Below are 22,307 nucleotides of genomic sequence, written 5' to 3' on the forward strand. Positions count from 1 at the left end.
TTGTTGTCCATATGGCTTACACTGCTTCAGACTGAGATGTTTTGTATTTCTTAGTTCTACTAAGAGAAAATTTCCAAGACTGAAACAGAATTTATATACATTTTATTTAAATATGTATTTTGGATGTTTTTTATGGATTATTTGGAGAGGTGTCCTCTGTATCCAAATTTACATCATTTGTGTCAATTTAAGTGAATGGTATAATTTGCAGTAAAAACTTCAGTTTATTAGATAAATTATAAGAGTCCAAATGAAAAATTTTGTCTGTTACTTCAAAAATGAGTCAAAGGAAGGGTTTACTATGTAATGCAGGCTATTGGGTACTTTTTCTTTCATGATATCTTGGATCAAACTAGTGGCTAAATTTTAACTTTTTAAAAAGTTTTTAATGCTAAATTCTAGGATATTGTAACTTGTTTTACCAACAAGTTTAATTATTTAAAAATTCTGATTTTTAGAATCCTGAAACCTGTCTTGGCTTTTATTTTATTTTTTTTCTCTTTAGTCATCTTGTACAGAAGAATTGGGGAATTCAGTTATACCCATTTACCAATTCAGTTGGGCATATACCAAAAAGGTGGAAATAGGGCTATATACTTATGTGAAATAAAAGAAGCAAAGACAAGTAAGGAAGTAAAAGCTTCAGAAAGCAGAAACATTTGGTATATCTTAATCGGGTCAATACTTTTTAGGAGTTTATTAAACAGACTTACTGGAAGCAATAGTTAAATCACTTTTCATTCTGACATATCCATTCTATTTATCTCACTCTGTACAGGTAGTTTTTAACCTTATGACTATTTATTTAAAGACTAAGCAAAGTCACACTGGCATTGAAAAAAGTGACTTACACCTGGCCCTCACACTTACCATTGCAGTGTTCATGCAGTCATGTGAGCAAAATTTGGACACTTGGCAACCAGCACTTATATAGGACAACTATAGTATTCTGGGGCCATGCGATTGTCCTTTGCAACCTTCCCAGGGGGTTCCAGCAAGCAAAGTCAAGATGGAAGACATATTTGCTTAATTACCACAGCAAAAAGATTATAAAATCATATGCAACTCACTAATGACTACATTGCTTAGTGATTAAAGTTCTGTTCCCAATTGTGCTCGTAAATTGAGGAGTACCTGTCCTACATCAGTTGGTAAATATAATATCCACCGGTATCCAAATTACAAAAAATAATTTGGAAGAGTTTATTTCCTTGTGTATACTGGCTGACATTTCCTTACAAAAAAAGGAATATTAAAAAAAAAGATTTGTCAGCATTACTAGAATTTTATTTTATTTTTGCAGCTGTTTTACTAATTAGAATCTTGATTGTATTATTTAGCTGGTCAAATCAGAAAACATATAAAGAATGCTTGACATATGCTAAAAAGTTTTTTTAAGGGATTCTAAAGATCCCTTAAACATTGTGCACATCTTTTCAAAAATAGCTAAGACACAGTATACTGAAGTAGTTCTAGATAATATCAGTTGGAAGTACCTCACTTTATTATGTAAATGCTTCCTCCGCTCCCACAGAGAGGGTCTCCTCAGGGTGCCATCAGCCAAGTTATGTCGGCTGGCGACACCCAGGGGGAGGGCCTTCTCTGTGGGAGCCCCAGCCCTGTGGAATGAACTGCCCCCGGAAATACGCAACATCTCCGACCTCTGGGTGTTTCGTTGCGCATTGAAGACCCTATTGTTCCGCCAGGCCGGGCTATCGACATGATAATTTTAAATTGGGGTATTTTAAATTTTTGGGGTTTTAAATCGGCCAAATCTATTTAATTATTTTAATTTTTAATTATTGTTGTGTCTTGTGTTTTTAAATTGGCTGTACACCGCCCTGAGTCCTTCGGGAGAAGGGCGGTATAGAAATAAAATTATTATTATTATTATTATTATTATGCTTCAGATATTGCTATCATCTTTGGTATTCTTCTCCATCCTGTAATAACATGTAGAATACAGGGTTTTGTTTTGAAATGTTCTTCTAGGAATTTAACAGCAACTGCAAACAGTAAATCTTGTCTGCAAAATAAGCAGGAGTTTGTATCTCAGGGCCAGTTCACAATAGCACTGGACAACGTGACTAAAAAAATACACTGATCAATTTTTCAAGATATGAGCCAATGGTTCTGCCTTTAGAAGCTTTCAAAAATAATTACTATCCTGTGCTATGCCAAAGGTTGAATTTATTAACAGTCTGGCAGAAATAGTCTGAAGAAATAGTCTGGCAGGATTTTCTAGTGGTTATTACTATGAGTCTATGGCATGCACTGGTCAGCTCACTCAATCTGTATTTTTATTTAGGGTATAAATGTTGAAACAATAAAGCAAATAAATACCAACAGGGTAAGATCCTATGACTACAAATAACTTGAACATCCTTAACTCTAACCACTGTATATTTTATTTCTATCAGCAAAAGAAACTTAAGAAACCAAATACAATGATCCCTAAAAATATAGTCATAGAATAATAAAATTATTAAACCCCCATGAAGGAGCTTCATTAGGCTACTTCCTAATAGTACTTAAATACACATAGCAAACAAGTCAGGAAGATGAAAGCCAATTTACTGGATCCAACACTACCAATTTCAGCTAATTTATTAAGGGAGAGTATACAAAGCTGCAATTGGTCATAATGAGGGGAATATATGCAGGCATTTTTTTCTCTATAGTAGCTTGCTGGCTGTTTTAAATTGCTTATTAAGCTCCATTTGGAGTACATTTCAAGGAGATGCAAGCTAGCATCATGTATGTATAAAATGTTATCTATTACAATAAATATATAATTCAAATAAATAGCAAGATAGTTATTTTTACAGACAAAACTACTCTGGCAGTGCTGACAGTGCTTTTATTAAAATTATCTGGTGCACAATTCTGCACTACTATCATATTACTTGCATTAACTTGCTTTTTAAAATCACAATTGCTAGAAATTACTTTCCATGTATTATTTTCCTTAAGTACCACACCATGTAGATCTTGGATTTGTAAAGATTATTCTTACTAAACCGAAGTATATAAACCCTGCTTGTGATTTTCAAACCTACTCATAGAAAGGATATAATTCTAGTATGACATCTTAGTTGGAAAACCCCGAGCTTTTACTGTTTTGCTACTTAAACAAGCTAATGAAATTGCAATGAATCTTACTAGCATTTAAGTTTGTAGCTATTATGAAGGAAAGTAAATACAATGCAGGACCTTATGCACTCATTTTATCTTCTATCATGTTAGACAGTATCTAATGCAAAAATTAGGGTTGTGCCACTATAATGTTACTCAGATATTTATCAGAAGAAAAAAATCAGGAAATTTTTTCAGTTTTTAATAAATCATGGAATTCTTTTGCAATCTTTAAAGGGGGAAATCACATGGTGCTGTGATTCTACATAGTACTATGATATTGCACTAGTCTGAGAATGCAATTCCAATCTTAAATAAATGTATCTGAACAAATACTGTCTATTTTGACCACGTAAGAACTTCAGTGCAAGCTCACTTTTAAGATGTCTTCTATCATTGTTTCAATTCCTTTGAACTTGCCTGAACTATGGCAGTTATATATTGACTTTATAGCCAACTGGTATTTTTTGAGGATTTGAATGCTACAAGACATCCCAATAAATATTTAATACGCAGTTTGACCAGTGCTAGTCTATAAAACAATACCGAAATGCTGATTGCATCTCTCTATCTGTAATGGTGCAGGGATGGTGCTGACAACATTATTGCATTTTCATCATTGTAAACATAATTCTTTTGTTTGTGGCCATCTATATTAACTTGTTTAAATATATAAATAAATTTTATGACTTTTTTTTCAAATAAGTTTGTTACTTTTCTACTTTCTGGTATCACCTATATCAGTGATGGCTAACATTTTCCGGACCAAGTGCCCAAAGCGTGCGCAAACCCCCAAAATGCAATGCACATGCGGCTCCCATATGCACCTTGCTCATGCCCGCACTGCCTCCCCGCACACACTCTGCCCCCTATGCATGCGCCTACCCCGGCATGCACGGCAGAGACCCGAAGACCAGATGGCTGGCAGGAAGCGTGCGCGCTTGCGCAGCGGAGCTGAACTAGGGCGACGGCTCACGTGCTATCAGAGAGGGTGCTGCATGCCACCTCTGGCACGCGTGCCATAGGTTCGGCATCATGGACCTATATTAATAGAAGTTTCCAAAACACAATCAACAGTGCTTAACTCCAGTGCTCACATACTTTGAGAATTACATCCTAGCATTTCAAATGGGTGCAGCAGCATCTGTGCTGGACGTTCCTGCCCATGTTGGGTTGCATGCTCAATACCTATAACACAGATTAATTACAAGTTGTTGTTTGTTCAGCATTCTCAGAGGAGCAAATTTCATGATGAATCACAAGTTGCTTTTGAAGTGGTTTCCAAGATATAATAAAATTTTGTAAAGAAGCAATAGCTCAAGACCTATTCTGGATACAAGAATTAGTTACAGACTCAGATCCTAAGCTCCTTTAGTGAATTCAGTTTGTGTTTGTTCTTTTCCAACAATTCTAGCTTTATGTATTTTAAAAACTTTTCCCAAATAAAGAAGGTACTTATTTATCCATAAAATAATATAACACAAAGTTTGCAACTAGGTTGTTCAGTTAGTACCCAAAGGTTCAAAATATAATCATATTATGTCCAGGACATACCTTTATATGAGCATTTTCCTCATAAATGGAAAAACTAGCACATTTCTACCCGGATTACCCATTTCTCCTCCTCTTTAGTAATGCTATATCAACTTATATCAAATCATTTTAACAAGGTTTTAGGGACATAGCAAACAGATTTTAAACACTTTATTTTAATAAAAGTTACATACAAAACTGAGATCAACACAGTAATAAAAATTATTTTGCCTTTTTGTTGATGGGAAGAATCTACAGGTGGATTATAATCTACTAGTTATGGATTTAAATGCAGATAAACTGGCAGACTTTCACTAATGAATGTATCAACAAGTATTGATGTTACCTGATTTTAATTCAGAAAACAAATTACAAAAGGGAACTACAATGTAACAGACATAAGCAATGGCGGTCAGATTAATGAGCAAGAATTACTTCTGAATTATTTAATAAGAGTAATAACTAAATTCACTCTTGTTCATTAACACCATATTTTACAAAAATATTTATCTACACTGTATACAGGGCTATACATTAACTTTTTCTCTCAAACACATTTGCAAGATTAAAATATGTCATTACTACCCTAAGCATTACACACAGCGAAGGGAAGCAATTTCATCCAGAAGAGACAAGAATGCCAGAACATTTACACATGGTTTTCCAAATAAAATCAAGAATGTTCAGCTAAAGTAATACAGTTGGATTGTGGCATTATTGGGAAACAACACCAACTATACTTAAGTATAGCTGGATCAACTGTAAAACTGCGTAAGCACTAAATGACTCTTTGCAGTATGTTAAGTAACTGCATCATAATAAGCCATTAAGTTTTGGAAATAACTTCCAATATAATTAATATTTCCCAGTTTTAAAGTGCTAGTCCATCCTTGAAAATTACTGAGAAAAACTTATGCAGCTCATAACTAAATCCTTATTAACTTTAACTTCTATAAATACACTTTCCAGTTTGCCAGTGCTAAACATGTTTTTTTCTGATGAGATATCCTGCTTTTTTCCAGACTTATAAAATTTGGTATTTAGAAACGCAATAAAATCAGCCAGTTCCTAATATTTTTTCACTCCAGAGAGAGAAAAGAAAACTCACTTTCACTCATGAGGTTTTTTTTAACTATAACAAAACGTTTGGCAGGTTTCTAAGCTACTCCATACTGAAATATTAAGGTCTCATATGTAGTTAGGGCGGGGGAATCTCCAAATTCTTGTACCAGGTTTGGACTGACTTAGGAAGTTATGATACATTTCGATGCTAGCTAAACCACTGGATATAGAATCACACAGCATTAATGAAAGGATGTGTGATTTGGGAACAAACCCTCATCTTGAGGAAACAGTCATTGTTAAGCATAAATTCTGTTTAGCTATCTTTTCCAAGATTGTATGTCTAGGGTTCTGCTTTTTCAGATGACAAATCCTTCCTATCAGCACATTCCAGTCTGTATTTAATCAGAGTAAAATCCCAATAAATATTTCAACTGAATTATTTCTGAACAAATAAAAAACAATAGTGCTCTTGTAGGAAGGTAACAGGACTGTTAGATATCAAACAGAGCAAAAATATGGGATAATTATTTTATTACTTCTTTGCTTGGCAGTATTCTCAGTATGTGCCTGAGTAAAGACACTGTATCAGATTGAAGGCTTCAAAATATTGCAAAGGGCATTTCTTCAACACTCTAACTTGTGCATATCTATACAAAATTTTAAAACAATAACGGGGTCATCTGAATATTTGTAATAATTAAGGCTTGTACCAGCAAAAGCCAAGTGATGGCAACACCATTTTCATTACGCACCAATTGTTTACTGTTAGAAAAATATAACAATAAAAAGATAAATGTAAAGCCCTGCAAATATGACAATATCCCCCTTAATTACTGGGGCATCAAATGTCTGACATTATACTTTGATGTATCTTGATACTGTGTCATAGGTTTGTCTGCAATTCCACATGTCCCAACGCCAACCTTCCCTGTAACGCTCTCAGGAGAAGCAAAGATGCTCCGCTTTACCTATGGAACAAATTAAAAATTCAATTTTAATTACTTTTGAAATGCAACAAATAATAAATTACTATATCAATAATGCAGTTTATCAGTGATTAAGCATTCCTGAATCATATAAATTTTATCTATTTGGCTTATTTCCATACAAAGAGATTGATTAAATTATATTTAACTGGGCCACAAAAAACTTAACAATCTGAGATACACAAAACATCATTATGGTTTATAACAGCATAAAACCTTGTTATTTCAAATTCAAAATATTCTGTGAACAGGTTGCTTTGATTATTTTGGAAATATTCTGTACTCAAAATAACAGGGTTCAAATTCAAACTATAGAGCTATTCTAAACACCAAACAACTCTGGGGTGATCACTACATCTATTTTAGTCTCAGAACTACTGGAATTCAAAATATTTTGCCTACCTTTTTGCCCTAAAGCTTTATAAATCTGCATCTTTAAGTTTTCTATTAATTTATCTTGTAAAATTGCAAATTACCCCAAACTGTTAAAAGTATGAAAAATACTATTACGAAATCCCTCATATTTCTTCTGGAAAGATTTTCAGGAAATGGTTTACCATTCCTTTCTTATAAGGCTGAGAGAGAACGGCTGGCCCAAAGTAACCTAATTGGCTCTTTGTGCCTAAGGTAAGAACTAGGGGCCACGCTCCGGTTTCCAGCCTGGTGACCATCACAGCAACTTGGTTGTCATAACTCTGTATCTCCAATACACTAAGATGCATCATATACGCACCTGGCCTTTTTTGTTTTTTGAATATGCTCTATTGTTGAACTGCTGCCATTTGACTTTCTGATCTTCTCGTTCCTGTTCTAGTTCTTTGATACGCTGGGCCTTTTTCAAAGCTTTCTTCTTTTTATATTCTCTTTGCTGAGCAATCATTTCTTTTCTAAAAAGTAAAATGTCATTGAAGGTTACTTAGGTAGTTCATAACCTAGTTACCTAACCTAATTTGTTATAAATTCACTTTTATTCTCAGAACATGTAGACAAAAGCAAGGATACACTGATTAAGAGAGTCTCACCTTGAACTAGGTGAATGTAAAGACAAACTCTCAGTACAATGGGCTTCAGCTGTCCACGCCTATTTCATTCTCCAGCTGCAGAGAGTGCTGTCATTCCTTCTGTAAAGCAATCTGTGCATTGCAAGTTTCAATAAAGCACAGCAATCCTACTTTCATACACTACTAACACAGCTCTTTTAGAAGTCAGCTGAAATTAGCTTGCTTCTTGCAAATGGAATAACTCTAGAACTAATTCAAAATTTATTCCAAGATAAGTAATTTTTTTCACAAGCCTAAAGCACTTTTGTATAGAAAATACTTGATCCTGGTTGAGCATTACAGGATTTATTTTATTCATCAAATTCATATTAAAAAATTCAGTCATAGAGCAAACACAAGCCTTACATTTAATAGTATATGTTATAGTCCAATCTTTCTGAACCTGGAATAAGTTCCATTATCCTCAGGCAGAATCAGATTACAGAAGGCTGATTTAAACAGTCAACATAATCCTGTATTTAGGTGCTGCACATTCACAGTACCAAAGTAGAAGAAGTCTGTTTTGATTTAATGTAAAACATATGCCATCCACTGGAGAAAAAATCACAAATGGCTGAAACTTCTTTTTACCTCTACAGGATGGCATGGGATTTGTTCACAGTTACATATGTTTACTGAAATAATGAAAACTAATTTTAAAGAAACATGTAGGAAATTTACAGGTAGGTTCCTTAAATACTGATTTATTTTATTTAAAAAAAGTGATTATAATAATAGCAGCTTACTATTTGGTTAAATTTTGCCAACTTCTATTTATGTTAGGGTATTTGATAAAAAAGAAATATTTACAAAAAGAAGGAGATGGAAGTGATGTGATGACAATAAGGATTTTCTCTTCCCAATCCACACTCATATTCTTGACAAAGCTAATGGATTCCTATATCAGGAACTGGTGATTTAAGAGTGGAGTTTTCTAAGGGGAAACCTCATGGCTCTTTGGAGAAGATTAACGCACTGCAGTGGGCAACAACTGTATAGTTGTTCCCCATGTTTGCTTGGGTGGCTGCAACCAGCTTCCAAAGGGAATGCCTTCAACAGGTCTCAATGTCTACCTGGCACTATGGCAGAATAGAGAAGGTGGCAAAAAGAACAGACTAATGTTACATAATGATTAACTTACAACACACTGCAGGCCTCTATAGTGTCAATAGTTTCTGGGTGGAAACTGTATATTACAAAGACATGGAAGCAATGCAGCCCTTTTGCAGTTCTGCAAACAATTCACAAATTTCCCTGTTCATTTGAAGGTGATTCATGGGGATTCTACTTTGCCTCATGCAGCCATAAATTCAGTCCAAATTATCCTGCTTAATTATTCAAGACTCAGCACAGTCTGCTACATATATAGCCTGAATACCTACATGGGTTTGGATTTTTTTTTTTAAAAAAATATGTCTTCAACACTTATCCTTATCTACATGTAATCTCTGAATAAGAATACCCATCAACAATATTTCAATTACAGTACTTTTTTTTAGATTGATATCACACATTAAACAATAGAAACAATTTCCATCACTTACTTGGACATAGGCTTGTTGCCACTATCTTCCTTTGCTTTTCTTCCCTCTTCCACAGGCTTCAAATTGAGTAGAGGCGTGACTTCAGCATTACCATATCCTGAGAACGTGATTGCAGCTGTACCATTCTCTTCATCTATCTCTTCAATTTCAGCTTCATAACACCTGTAAAGATATCATGGCTGTAAGCATGTGAGTAAAGGTTTAAGACTCAACCCTGCAAAACTTAAACATGCAATGATTACATTTCAATATATTTCTGATTAACAGTGGATTGAAATTGACAATGTAATTCTGAGAGTTATTATTTTATGGCATTTCTTTACACTTATTTTCTCAGCATGGTTAACTCATATTGAATTTAACCCTATTGAATAAAATAGGATTTATTTCTGAGCAGTTATATATATATGATTGCACTGTTAAACTCTAAATTAACAACTATCCCAATGACATATCTCTTTCTAAAAATAAAGACAGAATTATCGATATTCAAAGAACATACTTAAGAAAATCATGACAATAATTGTGATCTATTAGTGGCAATAATATAGATTATAAAGGTGGTTATCCAGTTTTTTTTAGTTACATCACCTGAGACTCAAAATAATCTAATATAATCATACATTAAAATATGTATACACATATTTTGTAAGTGTACAATTCATACTCCAAACTGCATACTGATTCCCTATTTTATTTATATCCTATTTTATTACTTTATAAATAACTCAAGGTGGCAAACATACTAATATTCCTTCCTCCTATCTTCCTCCTCACAACAACTTTGTGAGGTGAATTAGACTGAGAGTCTGTGACTGGTCCACAGTCACCCAGACAGTTTTTATGCTTAAAACAGGACTATAATCCAACCTCCTGGTTTCTAGTGTGGTGCCTTAACCACTAGATTAACTGGCTATAATACCAATTTTTTTGGTCTCAGGAGTACCTGAGGAATTGTAGTCTATCTGGTCTTAGTTAAGGTTGCAGAAATTGTCCTGGTCAAAATGGACTCTAGCTTCAAAAAAATTCAGCCCACTTCAGCCCCAGAAAAATCTTGGCTGCTCCCAAATCAAGTCATTCTCATTTTAAACTCCGCAAAGCACCAATTTTTCTCTCCTACTCCACTAAGCCATTTCAAAAGTCTAAACAGTTTAATTCAACACGCTAGAGTAACACTTGATACTCCACTCTCTGCAGCTTTTGGAAACTGCAAATGCTGTCTATGCTTCAGTGGCCATAAGAAAACTGAACAGTGAAACTGTGTTTAGCATCACAAGCATCTAAGCAACAAAAATGGAAACCAACACATAATAGAATTGTTACTGTTGAGAGAAAAGCATGCAAAATGGGTGGCATATTATATTTAATAAATAAAATGAATAAACAGTAATTTCCTTCAGATGGAAGAATTCCATATACCACTAAAAAGGCAGCTCATTAACATTAGCATTAAGCTCAGGAATAAAGCTTGCCTTTTGCTAGTCCATCATAAGGCCAGTCTATTATTGTAAAAAGAATACTCTCCAGCTGCAGTATTCCCTTCCCTAATTATTTTGAAGGACATAAATAATCCTGTCAGAGATCTGGTTTGATGCTTTTAAATATGTCTGCTCCCTACAATGTAGATAGTCCTCAACTTATGACCACAATTGAGACCAGAATTTCCCTTGTTAAACATGGCAATTGTTAAATGAGTCACACCCAATTTTACAACTTTTTGACATGGTAAATCACTTAGTTGTTAACTGAATCATGTGGTTGTTAAGTGAATCAGACTTCTGCAATTGACTTTGTCAGAGGCCAATTGGGAAGATTGCAGGTGGGGGATAACATGGTTCCACGACACTGCAACTGTTTTATGATCCTGGGTTACTGCAACTGTAGCATACCAGATGCCAAGGATCCAAATTTTGATCACATGTCTATAGGGATGCTACATCAATTGTAAGCATGAGAACTGGTTGTAAGTCACTGTTTTCAGTGCCGTTGTAATTTTGAATGGTTATAAATGAATGGTTGTAAGTTTAGGACTACCTGGGAGTCGCAGAAGGACTGAGCCGTTATGACTCCAAAGCAACACAGAGAGAAGACATTTACCAAAGTAACAGTCTTCTATATGAACATAACAGTAAACAAAGTAATCTGCCATTTCTGAGCCCAATCCTCTCATCTTTAAAAATGTGTTTGTTATAAAGAAAGAAAGATTGGTATGGACAGCAGATTCTTCTTTGGCTTCTTCCCTTCTGATATTACTCTTTTCCCAAGGCTCCATTTTTTTCTCCAAATGATATTCTTAGCATTTTCCTCTCAATTAGTAATGAAAAGCATTCTCACTCCATTTTGATTACTGTATTCCAAATTTTAAGTTATTAGAGATTGTACTAAAATAGACTATAGACTAAGCAAAATTGGAGTTTACTAACATTATATATTCCCAAATAACATATTTGTTTAAGATACATATTTATACCTGCACTCCCTTTAACTAGCCATCCTCATCTTGGTACTCTCCATACTTTGGTCATTATGCTGGCTGATTACACATTATAATTTAAAAGTCACCAAGACTGACTACTGCACGTTACTATTTTTGCCAAGCTGGTGTTTACCATTATGGAGACGGGGAGAATATAAACCAAAGGGAAGTATCTTACCATGAAATTGTATTATTTCATGTAACTGTACAGAAGTTTGTTTTCTACACTTACTGTCCATCTTCACTCCATATTGCCATACATCTGTCTCCAACTTTCCAAGTGTGACTGGGGAGGGCAGACGCAGAACTATCAGAATTTGCAAGAGTTTCTGATGGTTGTGTTGAAAGGAGGTCTTTAGTTAGTTCTATAACTTCCTGATGGCAGAAAAAAGCAACAATTTAAACATTAAGTATCTCCCCCTATTCCCATAACTTTTGAAAAGTATTTACCAATTGCAATGTATACAGTAACAGTCTGAGAAGCACACAAAAACTTTATTTACAGTACAATATTTCGAAGTCATCCCTAAAAGGTACCCCAAAGTCAGTAAGATAGCAAATACAGCCCTCGCCTGCAGCCCTTAAAGTAGCCGCATCTCTTTAAGGACTTTATTTCAGATAACATAATAGAAGCAGAAAGAATAAGAAATAAAAATAAGAAACATTTTCCTGGTTGATTTTTTTTTTACATTTTTTATTAAAAATAATTACTGGCGCAAAATATCTATGTATTCCAGGAAGCAGCAAAATACAATTTTAATATATGCAAAACATACTTCAATAAAATAGGTAAAAAAACTGGGATTTCCAGATTCTGTGCTAAAGCAGGAATAATCAAACTTTTAAATGCAAGATTTTAAAAATATTTGTAAATTTTCAAATGAACACAATCTCTGCAAGATGAATTATGATACCAACCATGTTAGCCAGAGTATTTTGGACTGTATAAATCTGCATAAATGAACTTTTAGTAACACTACAAGGCTAAAAAATGGAAACTTAAAAACACAACTGCCTAAATTAGTACATCACACACGCATACATATGTACATACATATATACATACATACAAACACACACACACTATAAGATGCACCTGACCATAAGATGCACCTAGATTTAGAGGAGGAAAACAAGAAAAAAAAATCAGGTGGAGCCTGAGAGGACCACAGATAGGTGTCCTCTCATGAGCCAACTCTGCCTATTGACTCCTGCACTGTGGAAAAGAGACAGAAGAGGCGGGCAATGACAAAGACAGAAGAGGCAGGGTTCAGCACTGTAAAAGGACCCTGCCGCCACCACCCGGCTGCTATTCACCAAAGGACCAGCACCGTCTACCTTTTTTTGGGGGGGGGGGGAGTGCGTCTTATGAGCGAAAAAAAACAGTTTGTATGTGTATGTATATGTGTGTGTATATGTCACATAAAAAAAAGTTTTAAAATATAATTTTAAATAGAACATCTGTAAAAAACTATTGTACCTGCATTTTTAAGAGATTATCATTATCTACTGAAGGTACACAACATAACCTTTCCACAACTAGTGGGGTGCGGCTATGTTGGGGCTACTTATCTACACCAGTGTTTCTTAAAGTGTGGGTTGCAACCCAGAGGTTGTGAATGACCCACTGCATTTGTTCATTTGTTTTTTAAAAAAGGAGGATTGACCAGGTCTGAAGATCCAAGACTTCTATTCAAAACTCTGACCTATTACAGGAGTGGGGGAGATATTTACAAGAATCAATACAAAAAGGAAATATCAATATTGGTCTTATCTCACTGTCATTGGGTTGGGAGAGAATATAAAAAGAAACTTGTAACTTGCCAGCTTTCTGAAAATCGAAACATTAATAACAGCAATGTAGCAGAACTGATTTAAGGCAATACAAACCTATTTCTTTCTTCCTTTCCCCAATTTTTGAGTTAGAATGACTGCTTTCAAAATGAAACCCAGCTTTTACCAATTATGAAACAAACAGGTCACCCTTCTCGTCAAAAATAAGGCTTTAAATTTTATTGGATCCTTTTGCTTATTTCCAATGCAATGGTTTCAATTGAAGTTGTTTTATTTGATGTATTGGTTAAACTGTAATGATTAAAAGTGGTATATTTTGCCAAGCTTTAACTCAAATGAAATAATGAGTTTTCTTTCAGCAGGGATCACAGAGATTCCTGTTATTATTTTAAAGAATGAAGAATATCACAAGATTTGTGTACCTTTTTCCTAAAAGATAACAATTTGGGGAAGGCTATAGTGTATGAAAAAAATTAAACATCAAATAGCTGTTTTTGAAATATTGACTAAATCTGACCCAATGAAAAAAAGAAAAAAAGGAATAGGTTGTGATGCAAAAATGGATATAAACAGAATATTTTTAAAGAAAAATATTTAAGTTATTTTGTCTTCATTATTACTCATTTTTTTAAAAAAAATTACTCTATTATGACTCTCACCCTGCTGTTTTTATGCACACAGAAGTTGAACTACAATTAATTCAAATGTTAGTCATCGTTGAATTACAAGCTACAGAGCATTTAAAAAAACAATTTGTAAAGAACTCACAAAGCCTATGTAGTTTCAGAACCCTACCATTTGAATATATTTCCCTTAGTGAATACATCATACATTAAACAGTCCCTGCTTAAATGACTGCTGTAGGATAGTACTGGGGATATTTTAACAAGGAGCCTGAGTGGTGTAGGAGGCTAATGCCTCCTACTAAGGCAGCATTTAACATCCAGCTGCCTGCAATTACTACGAGTTCAATTCTCACCAGGCTCAAGGTTGACTCAGCCTTCCATCCTTTCTAAGGTGGGTAAAATGAGGACCCGGTTGTGGGGACAATAAGCTGACTTTGTATAAAAATATCTTGTATAAAAATATACAAAAGTATGAAGGCTATTGCTTAACGCATTGTAAGCCGCCCTGAGTCTCCGGAGAAAGGCGGCATATAAAAAAAAAAAAGAAAGAAAATGTGAAAAATGACTCATTAAAAATAGATCAGAAAGATGGCAAATACTAGCTTAAAATGTGTTTTCAATATGCTCTTACACAGAAAATTACTTTAAAATGACTTTATATAACGTATATATACTAAACCAGACTTCAAAATATTTTTATTTATAACCATACTTATGTGATTGTAGACTACAATCCCTTTAAACAGATGATAGCCCTAGTTCTTCTGAAGCTAATTTAATCCATAAGAAAAAACTTATTAATATTTACATAATAATTTACTACTTTATACTTAAGCCTTAATCTTATTTTGGAACACATTCTGATTAAGATACTACTATAACAAACATAAAAACATAAGCAGTTCCCTGTTAGTTTGGACCCCTGGACAATCTAGTCCAGCAGTCTGTTCTCATAGTGGCTAACCAACTTCACAAAGACATCCACTAGTCTCCTAGCAGATGATCTTCAGAAGCAGTCAAATGCAATTCTGCAGAGCTGTTCTCTATATAGGAAACATTCAATTAGCAAATTTATTTCTTCTCAGTTCTCACCTGCAAATCTTTCTTGAGTTTTAATAAATCTTCATTATCTCCATTTCCTGTCAAAGCAGCTTCAACTTGCTGTAACTGAGCTTTATAACTAGCTAATTGTTTTGCCAGGTCTTCTGACATCTACAAAAATAAAAAGAAGCTATAATAAAAACCAAATTAATTGTATGTACAATTTAATGGCCAGATTATTCATTTATTAAGAATTTTATTTTAAGCCCATCTTTTTGTATTTGAGACCATAAGATAAAATGAATTGAGAATACTATAAATCTTCAGTTAGCAAGATGCAAGCATGACCCAAGAAATCATGAAAGAGTAATATAAATTTATATATTATTGTATGGTTATTTATACATCAACCTCAGCATGTTGATATTGAACTACAACTGGACGTGATTAAAATGTTTTTTTTTTCTTTTTGGTCTTAAATATACATTTATTTTGGTCTAATCTCAATCTCCACTTTCAAAACTAATCTTTGAAAAGATTCTTAATGGTTTCCTAGTCATAACATTTAACATTTTGGGCATATACTTTGTATTACTTCATCAGGCTATATTAAAGGTAAGCCAAACAACTGTAAATATTTTAAGCAACAATATAAAATATCCATAGATTTAAGGGTAAACAAAGAAACTGGACAACAAATTAAAACAAGAAAATATAATTGTCTTGAGTAGTTTCTTAAAGTTCAAGAAGACCTATACCTAGTGGATCTTACACTGTCCTGTCAAAAATATGTTTCATGTAGATTAACAAAGTACAAAAAAGATTATGACCACCAAAGCTTACATACAGAAGAAATGAAAACTGCCACATTGAAATTTTGAAAAACTACCCAGCAGTCATATTATCTTAGAGTTGAAGTTTACAAAGGCAGTCTCAAATTGCATTAATAAAAATATAAGGCCTCTTTACCATTTTTGCTATCATGATTTGTTAATGTTGTATCAAATTTTAAAAAGGTGCAGAACTGTAATGTTAATGTATGACTTGCCCATCTTTCATTTAAACCAAATCTATAAATATAGGCTATTAAAAATCCCAATAGAAATAAGTTTTATTAGCACTATACAGATGATCAAAAGTTTGACATGCAAACTTATCTTCTTAAAAAAAAACAATTAAGAGAAAAATATAGGTAAAGCAGACATTTGTTTCAGAAGATATTAGAAAAATCCATTTGTATATTAATTAGACTCAAGTTTCATATGACGTAGATTTGAGACACAGATTTACTAGGCTACAAGAGAGCAATTCTTTTAATTTTAGTAATAACCACAAAAACAAAACCTAGAATTACCTTTCTACTACCAATTTGTAGATCTATAAAAAGCCTTTTGCCTACACAAACATTTTCTGCCTAGAAATGAAAACAGTGCTGCTTGATAGGCTACTATTTTTAATATTAACAGAAACTTGAAAAGAGAAACAATGAACTACAATATTGAGCAGAATGTAATTTTGCAATGAATGTACTTCGAATAGCACAAGTTACAACCTAATATTCTCCAAATGATTTAGACTACACTTATAAATATGACGAAAGGCTACATGCTATTAAAGATTTATGAAGTAAAGATAAGAAAAAGAAAAGAGAAAAATGTGTGAAAAGTAGGTTAAATAAAGGAAAAAGAAGATATATAAATAAGTAACTTCCCATTTTCTTTGGAGCAGTCACTAATAAACGTTATTTTTCCTACCTCTATAAGGTTGCATCATACTTCCTTTCTTCCCATATTTAACTCTTTGAAATCAGGAAATCACCATTTTGAACAAAAAGTCCAAAAATATTAGTTTCACTCAGTGGTGAAATGTAAAATTTGTTACTACCAGTTCTGTGGGCGCGGCTTGGTGGTGGTGGGTAATGTGACTGGGAAGGCGTGGCCAACTTTTTTTTTTTATTTTACTTTTTTACTTTTAAAAGCATTTTTTCTACAACTTCTTCGGCCGAAGAGGGAGCAGAAAAAAACGCTTTTAAAAGTCTCTGATGATCAGGCAACTCAGCTGGGATTGTCAGAGGCTTTTAAAAGCATATTTTTCTGCACCCGCTTTGGCCGAAGACGTTGTAGAAAAAATGCTTTTAAAAGCCTCTGACGATCCCAGCTGAGCCACGCGATCATCAGAGGCTTTTTTTTTTTTTTTTTACTTTTAAAAGCATTTTTTCGGACAAAGAGGTTGTAGAAAAAATGCTTTTAAAATTTTAAAAAAGAGCCTCTGATGATCGCGCGGCTCAGCTGGGCATGGGGAGACGCAAGGATTTTTGCTACCGGTTCTCCGAACCACCCACCATCGCTACCGGATCGGGCAGTCCGATCCGAACGGGGAGCATTTCACCCCTGGTCTCACCCCAATGAAACAGATCAATTTTACCATTTCTGCTAACTCCATTATCTTGACAATCCATTTCTCCACTCTACATATTTCAGTATTTTTCAAACTTTGCTCATAATCTTGCTGCAGTTGCCAGGTAAAAATCTAATCTCTCACAAGTCTTTTCTAATTGGCTATCCATAAAGTCTGGTTTCATTTCAATGTTAATCTTTAATATTCCTTGCATCAAATACATATACAAATATATACAAATATATGTATTTGTATCCAATTTTTTGGCTGTTTCACAACTCCATTGTACATAGTAAAATGATACTTCATGTTTTCCTACATTAGTTGAAAGTACCTTTATATAACAATATAATTTTTCTGGGGTCATAGGTGTTATAGGAGTTCTAAACCTCTGGAGAAATAAAGCTATCTATCACAAGTTTATACAGACACTGGATTGTCTGCTTTTCATTATTAAAAACAGTGTATAGTCATTTGTCAAAGATACAGTAAGAAATCCTAAATATACAGTACTGGAGTTTTTTATTCCCCCACTCTTCCAATGTTAAATTTCTAGAAAGTACTTCAGAAGGAAGAAACTCTTACATTTTGTGCAATCCACAGAAATCTTATTTCCCAAGCATAGATGTGGGGAACCTATGTCTTCCTGATGTTGCTGATAAGTAAAAGATAAAAAAGCTGGCATTCTGTCTCTAGGAATGTTTCATTTTCAACAAAATCTTCTACTAGCATGTAGGTAATAGATGGGACTGAGACACCTGTTTCAAAAAGCACTGCCCACTTTGAAAACATAAAACCCAGTAGCAATTCAAATTCATCAATCTTTTATAAGATAACACAAAAACGTAGCACTCCTTCCTTTCAACCCGGATGTCCGACAGGAATGTAGTAGTAATAGTCCTTATAGTAATGACAAGAATAAAATATAGAATTATTAGAAATAAAAAATCAGTAAAAACCAGCTGAATTATTATGTACTGATAAGAGAGGCTGCACAGTTAATTGTGTCAGCATCTAAAGTGTTATTACATATAGTTAAATTAATATTAATATATAGTTAATATATAGTTAACAATTAATTAATATAGCTAATATTAATCATTTAAAAGGGGATTTGCCTGTGAAAAAAATAACTGTACAATTCTCATTTACACAGATTTGGCTTTACAGCAAACCTAGCTGTTTATTTTCTGAAACACATAAACCTGCAGTTTATTTAAGCCAGGATTACTGCTTTTTTTCTGGAGAGGGCAAAAAACAACGCACCCATTTTAAACGCTATATGCCGGAATCGTATTCCATAGAAAACAAACGTGTCGCCCTAGGTGAGTGCATTAAAGGCCCTTCATTATTTCTAGTACAGCCAGTTACAAATTTATGTAACCAAAGCAGAACACCAGGAGCTGTGACAACTAAGATTTCACCGAGAACACAGTGGGAGAAAGAAGAAAACAAGGGAGAGGGAACCAAAGGCATCTTTCGGAGAATAAAAACCGCCTTGGAGGAGCTGCTTAACACGGGGGAAGGGATTAAGGATGGAGAAAAGACGCCTATTTCCCCCCATAAACCTAAAAACCAAGAACAGGGTCGGAAGCTTCTGCCCCTGGATAGTGTTACTCCTGAGCTAAACTTGAGGGCTAGCCGTCACGGATGGGAGCCCAACGGGTGGGCCTAGGCAGAAGAGGGAACGCGCCAAGCACCGAATACAGGCAGAGAAGGAGAAGGAACGGCCTGAAAACTGGGGAAGAACAAAGACGGCTTCCCGCTCTCAGAAAGACAGGCATTCAGAGCTAGTCCCTCCCCCTCGTCCCCTTCCCTTTGCGCCAAAATCGGGGGAAGCGGACGGAGAAGAAGGGCAGGCCTCTCACCTTGGCTTCGCACGCAGACGGGCTTCTCTCCTCACTCCCGGCAGGCCTCACGGAAACTGCGCGCGCTTGCCTTCCTGCGGCTCCTAGCGACCGCGCACCACAAACCGGAGGACGGAAGCCAACGCTCGCGAGAGCAAGCGAGGCCAAGAAATCGGCGTTCAAATGGAGCTCGGGTCACGTGACTCGGCGGAAGTGCAAATTGGGGGGGGGGTGTCCCTCTCCGCTCCGTCCCAATGTATTTCGGGTATTCAGGTCGCCATTTGTCGAGCGCTTCCTGTGAGGGGTGGCGAATGCCCAAAAGAAACAACTATACGCGATGTGCCCAATAAAAGCACCCCGGTCCCTTTGCGGTGTTTTTAGACATCCAGAAATAGAAAAGTAATGGGAGGGAGGGAGACAGGATCAGTACGTTGTTTATGTCTGCTAGGATGTCACATGTCCGTCCAATCGTGGGAATCGGGCGGGATATAAATTAATAAATTTATATTTAATAAATTATTATGGCCGCCTTGATGGGGTGCTAAAAGCTTTGTGGATTGGATTAAACTGTGCTGATTCGAAATTTTAATATTGTCAAAAGATCATTCTACCGTTGAAAAAAGAAAAGGCATTTTAACGTTATTCCTCTAAATCTAGTGTCAAACTCACGTTACGTCAGCATCACGTGACGTATCGGACCTTTTTCCCCTTCGCTAAACCGCGCATGCGCGTGGCCAGGGCGTGACGCATCCGCCCTATGGGCCGGGAGTTTGACAGCTCTGCCCTAAATGCATTGCACTGATTTGAAATGCAGGAGGATGAATTAACGAATGAAATAAGTTTGCAGTGGACTGGATGAGCTTCGAGGTTGAATTGCTGTGGGACACCAGCTTCTTCCAGAGCCACCATCCATCTTTCACAGGGTGTCCCCTCTGCCATCCTCTCCAGGGGTGAAATCAGGTTCTAACAGATTCTGGAGAACCGGTAGTGGAAATTTTGAGTAGTTCGGAGAACTGGCAAATACCACCACTGGCTGGCCCAGAGTGGGGTGGGAATGGAGATTCTGCAGTATCCTTCCCCTGCCATGCCCACCAAGCCACGCCCACAGAACCAGTAGGGAAAAATTTTGGATTTCACCCCTGATCTTCTAACCCAGTTGTGTGACAGAAGTAGGCCCTCACAATCTGTAGTGCTTTTATTGTGATAAAAAGTCAAAAAGCTGAAAGGTAAATATCTATTACAGTATCACCTCCTGGTCATATGGCACTGAGGCAGGTGACTAAGGAAATCAACTTTCTGTCCTTCTCTTCTTGGGAGTTAGACTAATCTCCCAACAGATAAATAAAACCAAACTTAATTTTAAATAAAGGAAGTTAAAAGTGTAAAAATAAATGTTTAATTTGAACTATTAAAGTGAAAATATTCAGTGCTGATGAGGAGTTATAGAGCTGCTTAAATTAAGGTGAATAGCAGTTTGATTAAAAAAGAAAACTGCAACAGGACAAAGTAGTACTCAAAGTAGATCATAGGAGGTTTTGTCTAATATAAATAGACTTTCTCTATTTCCATCTGTGAAAAGATAAGTATTTTTCATTATTATTATCACTATCATCATCAACAAGAACATGTACCAACATTCACATTAAAAATTCAGTTTCCTAATTCACACAGCATCTCTCCCTCAGGATGATGTCAGTTTTGAAATCTGCCTGAGAGGATGTATATTGGGAATGTCTTTAAGTTCTGCGAGATGGCAAGGAAATTACACTCCCGCAACAGATACACTAAGTCTCTCTGAAGCTAACAGGGCATAAAAATTGAAGAGAGAAACCTGATCTTACAGATCAGATTTCATAAATAGAATGTATGCAGAGAAATGAATATATATATTTAATTACAAGAACATGAATAAAGAGTACTCTTGAATTGAGGTTATTACACATATATGAGGGAGATAAAGCCAAGCTTATTAATAAAGAATGTATACATTACTCTTGGCCACCCAAGCTTTAATAAAATAATAGTGAAACTTTTAGATAATTTAATAATTGAAAAATTGAATTCAAAGATATGATCTAAAAGCTATGGTTGAAAAAATAATGGATAGAATTTGAAATTGAAATATATGAAAAATAAGTCCTAAACGCTGTAAAAATGTTGAAAAATAGTAAAGCTATAGGAAAAATGTTAAAATATGGATGAAGTTTACTTACAGAGTACCTGTGTGTCTTTTAACTTGCTTGAAGGCTGTTTCTAATGCTAAATATTGAAGAATGTATTCTCATATTAAAAGGGAAAATAGCATGAATAAATGCAATAACTAATATGCACTTGGGCGAGTATCTGGCAGAATTCTGATGAAAGAATGGAAAAGTTAATAATGAGCAAATCTGGGGATATACTGTTGTTTTAACAGGGGATGTAAAAACCAGGTCTTTGCTCTTCAACATGTCATTGAAAAAAGTATAGACATGAAGGTTTATTGTATGCTTTGATTCAGAGGAAGCATATTGTAAAGTGAATAGATTCGATTATCCTCTTGTATTGAATAAGTTTGGTTATGAAATTTTTGTGCAAAAATGGAGTTGAAAGTTGGTTACTGAATGCATTATGAGTACTTTATGGAAGTAAACATGCATAAGAATAAATAGAATACTTAGTGAATGATTCATCATTGATGGAAGATTAAGCTAGGGATGTGTAATGCCCTGTTGGTTTTTTAACATATTTATGATAAATATACAAGGAATTAGGGTGATGAGATGTATTGACTGAATATATACCTTTGTTTACAGATTATGCTATATTGGTGACTGAGAACTG

The 22,307-nt window shown here is 34.9% G+C and overlaps 1 protein-coding gene across 3 annotated transcripts; it reads right to left on the reverse strand.

Moving 5' to 3' along the window:
* Window positions 1-4,824: 4,824 nt before the first annotated feature.
* Window positions 4,825-20,176, reverse strand: SMNDC1 (survival motor neuron domain containing 1). 3 transcript variants are annotated; one of them, XM_087872882.1, is made up of 7 exons: window positions 19,506-19,611; window positions 18,223-18,537; window positions 15,292-15,411; window positions 12,012-12,154; window positions 9,304-9,465; window positions 7,453-7,606; window positions 4,825-6,701 (listed from the first exon to the last, which is right to left on the reverse strand). In XM_087872882.1, exons 3-7 carry the CDS (start codon window positions 15,409-15,411, stop codon window positions 6,564-6,566), a joined length of 717 nt encoding a protein of 238 aa, XP_087729008.1. In that variant the 5' UTR covers window positions 18,223-18,537; window positions 19,506-19,611; the 3' UTR covers window positions 4,825-6,563. The 3 variants fall into 3 exon arrangements, with proteins under 3 accessions (XP_087729008.1, XP_034295965.1, XP_034295964.1); XM_034440074.3 differs by having other exon boundaries at window positions 18,223-18,292; window positions 19,506-19,606; XM_034440073.3 differs by lacking the exon at window positions 18,223-18,537 and having other exon boundaries at window positions 19,506-20,176.
* Between the last annotated feature and the right edge of the window lie 2,131 nt (window positions 20,177-22,307).

The sequence above is a fragment of the Pantherophis guttatus genome, chromosome 6 (assembly GCF_059756535.1).
Source record: "Pantherophis guttatus breed Tessera chromosome 6, ASM5975653v1, whole genome shotgun sequence".
Taxonomy (NCBI): domain Eukaryota; kingdom Metazoa; phylum Chordata; class Lepidosauria; order Squamata; family Colubridae; genus Pantherophis; species Pantherophis guttatus.

What these genes read in the sequence shown, in the direction of transcription:
- SMNDC1 (XM_034440073.3), bottom strand. Translation starts at nt 15,411, where the DNA reads ATGTCAGAAGACCTGGCAAAACAATTAGCTAGTTATAAAGCTCAGTTA. An exon ending in ATATGGAGTGAAGATGGACA is followed by an intron (nt 9,466 to 12,011) that starts GTAAGTGTAGAA and finishes ATATCTTTACAG; the next exon opens with GTGTTATGAAGCTGAAATTG. An exon ending in GGCAACAAGCCTATGTCCAA is followed by an intron (nt 7,607 to 9,303) that starts GTAAGTGATGGA and finishes TTTACTTTTTAG; the next exon opens with AAAAGAAATGATTGCTCAGC.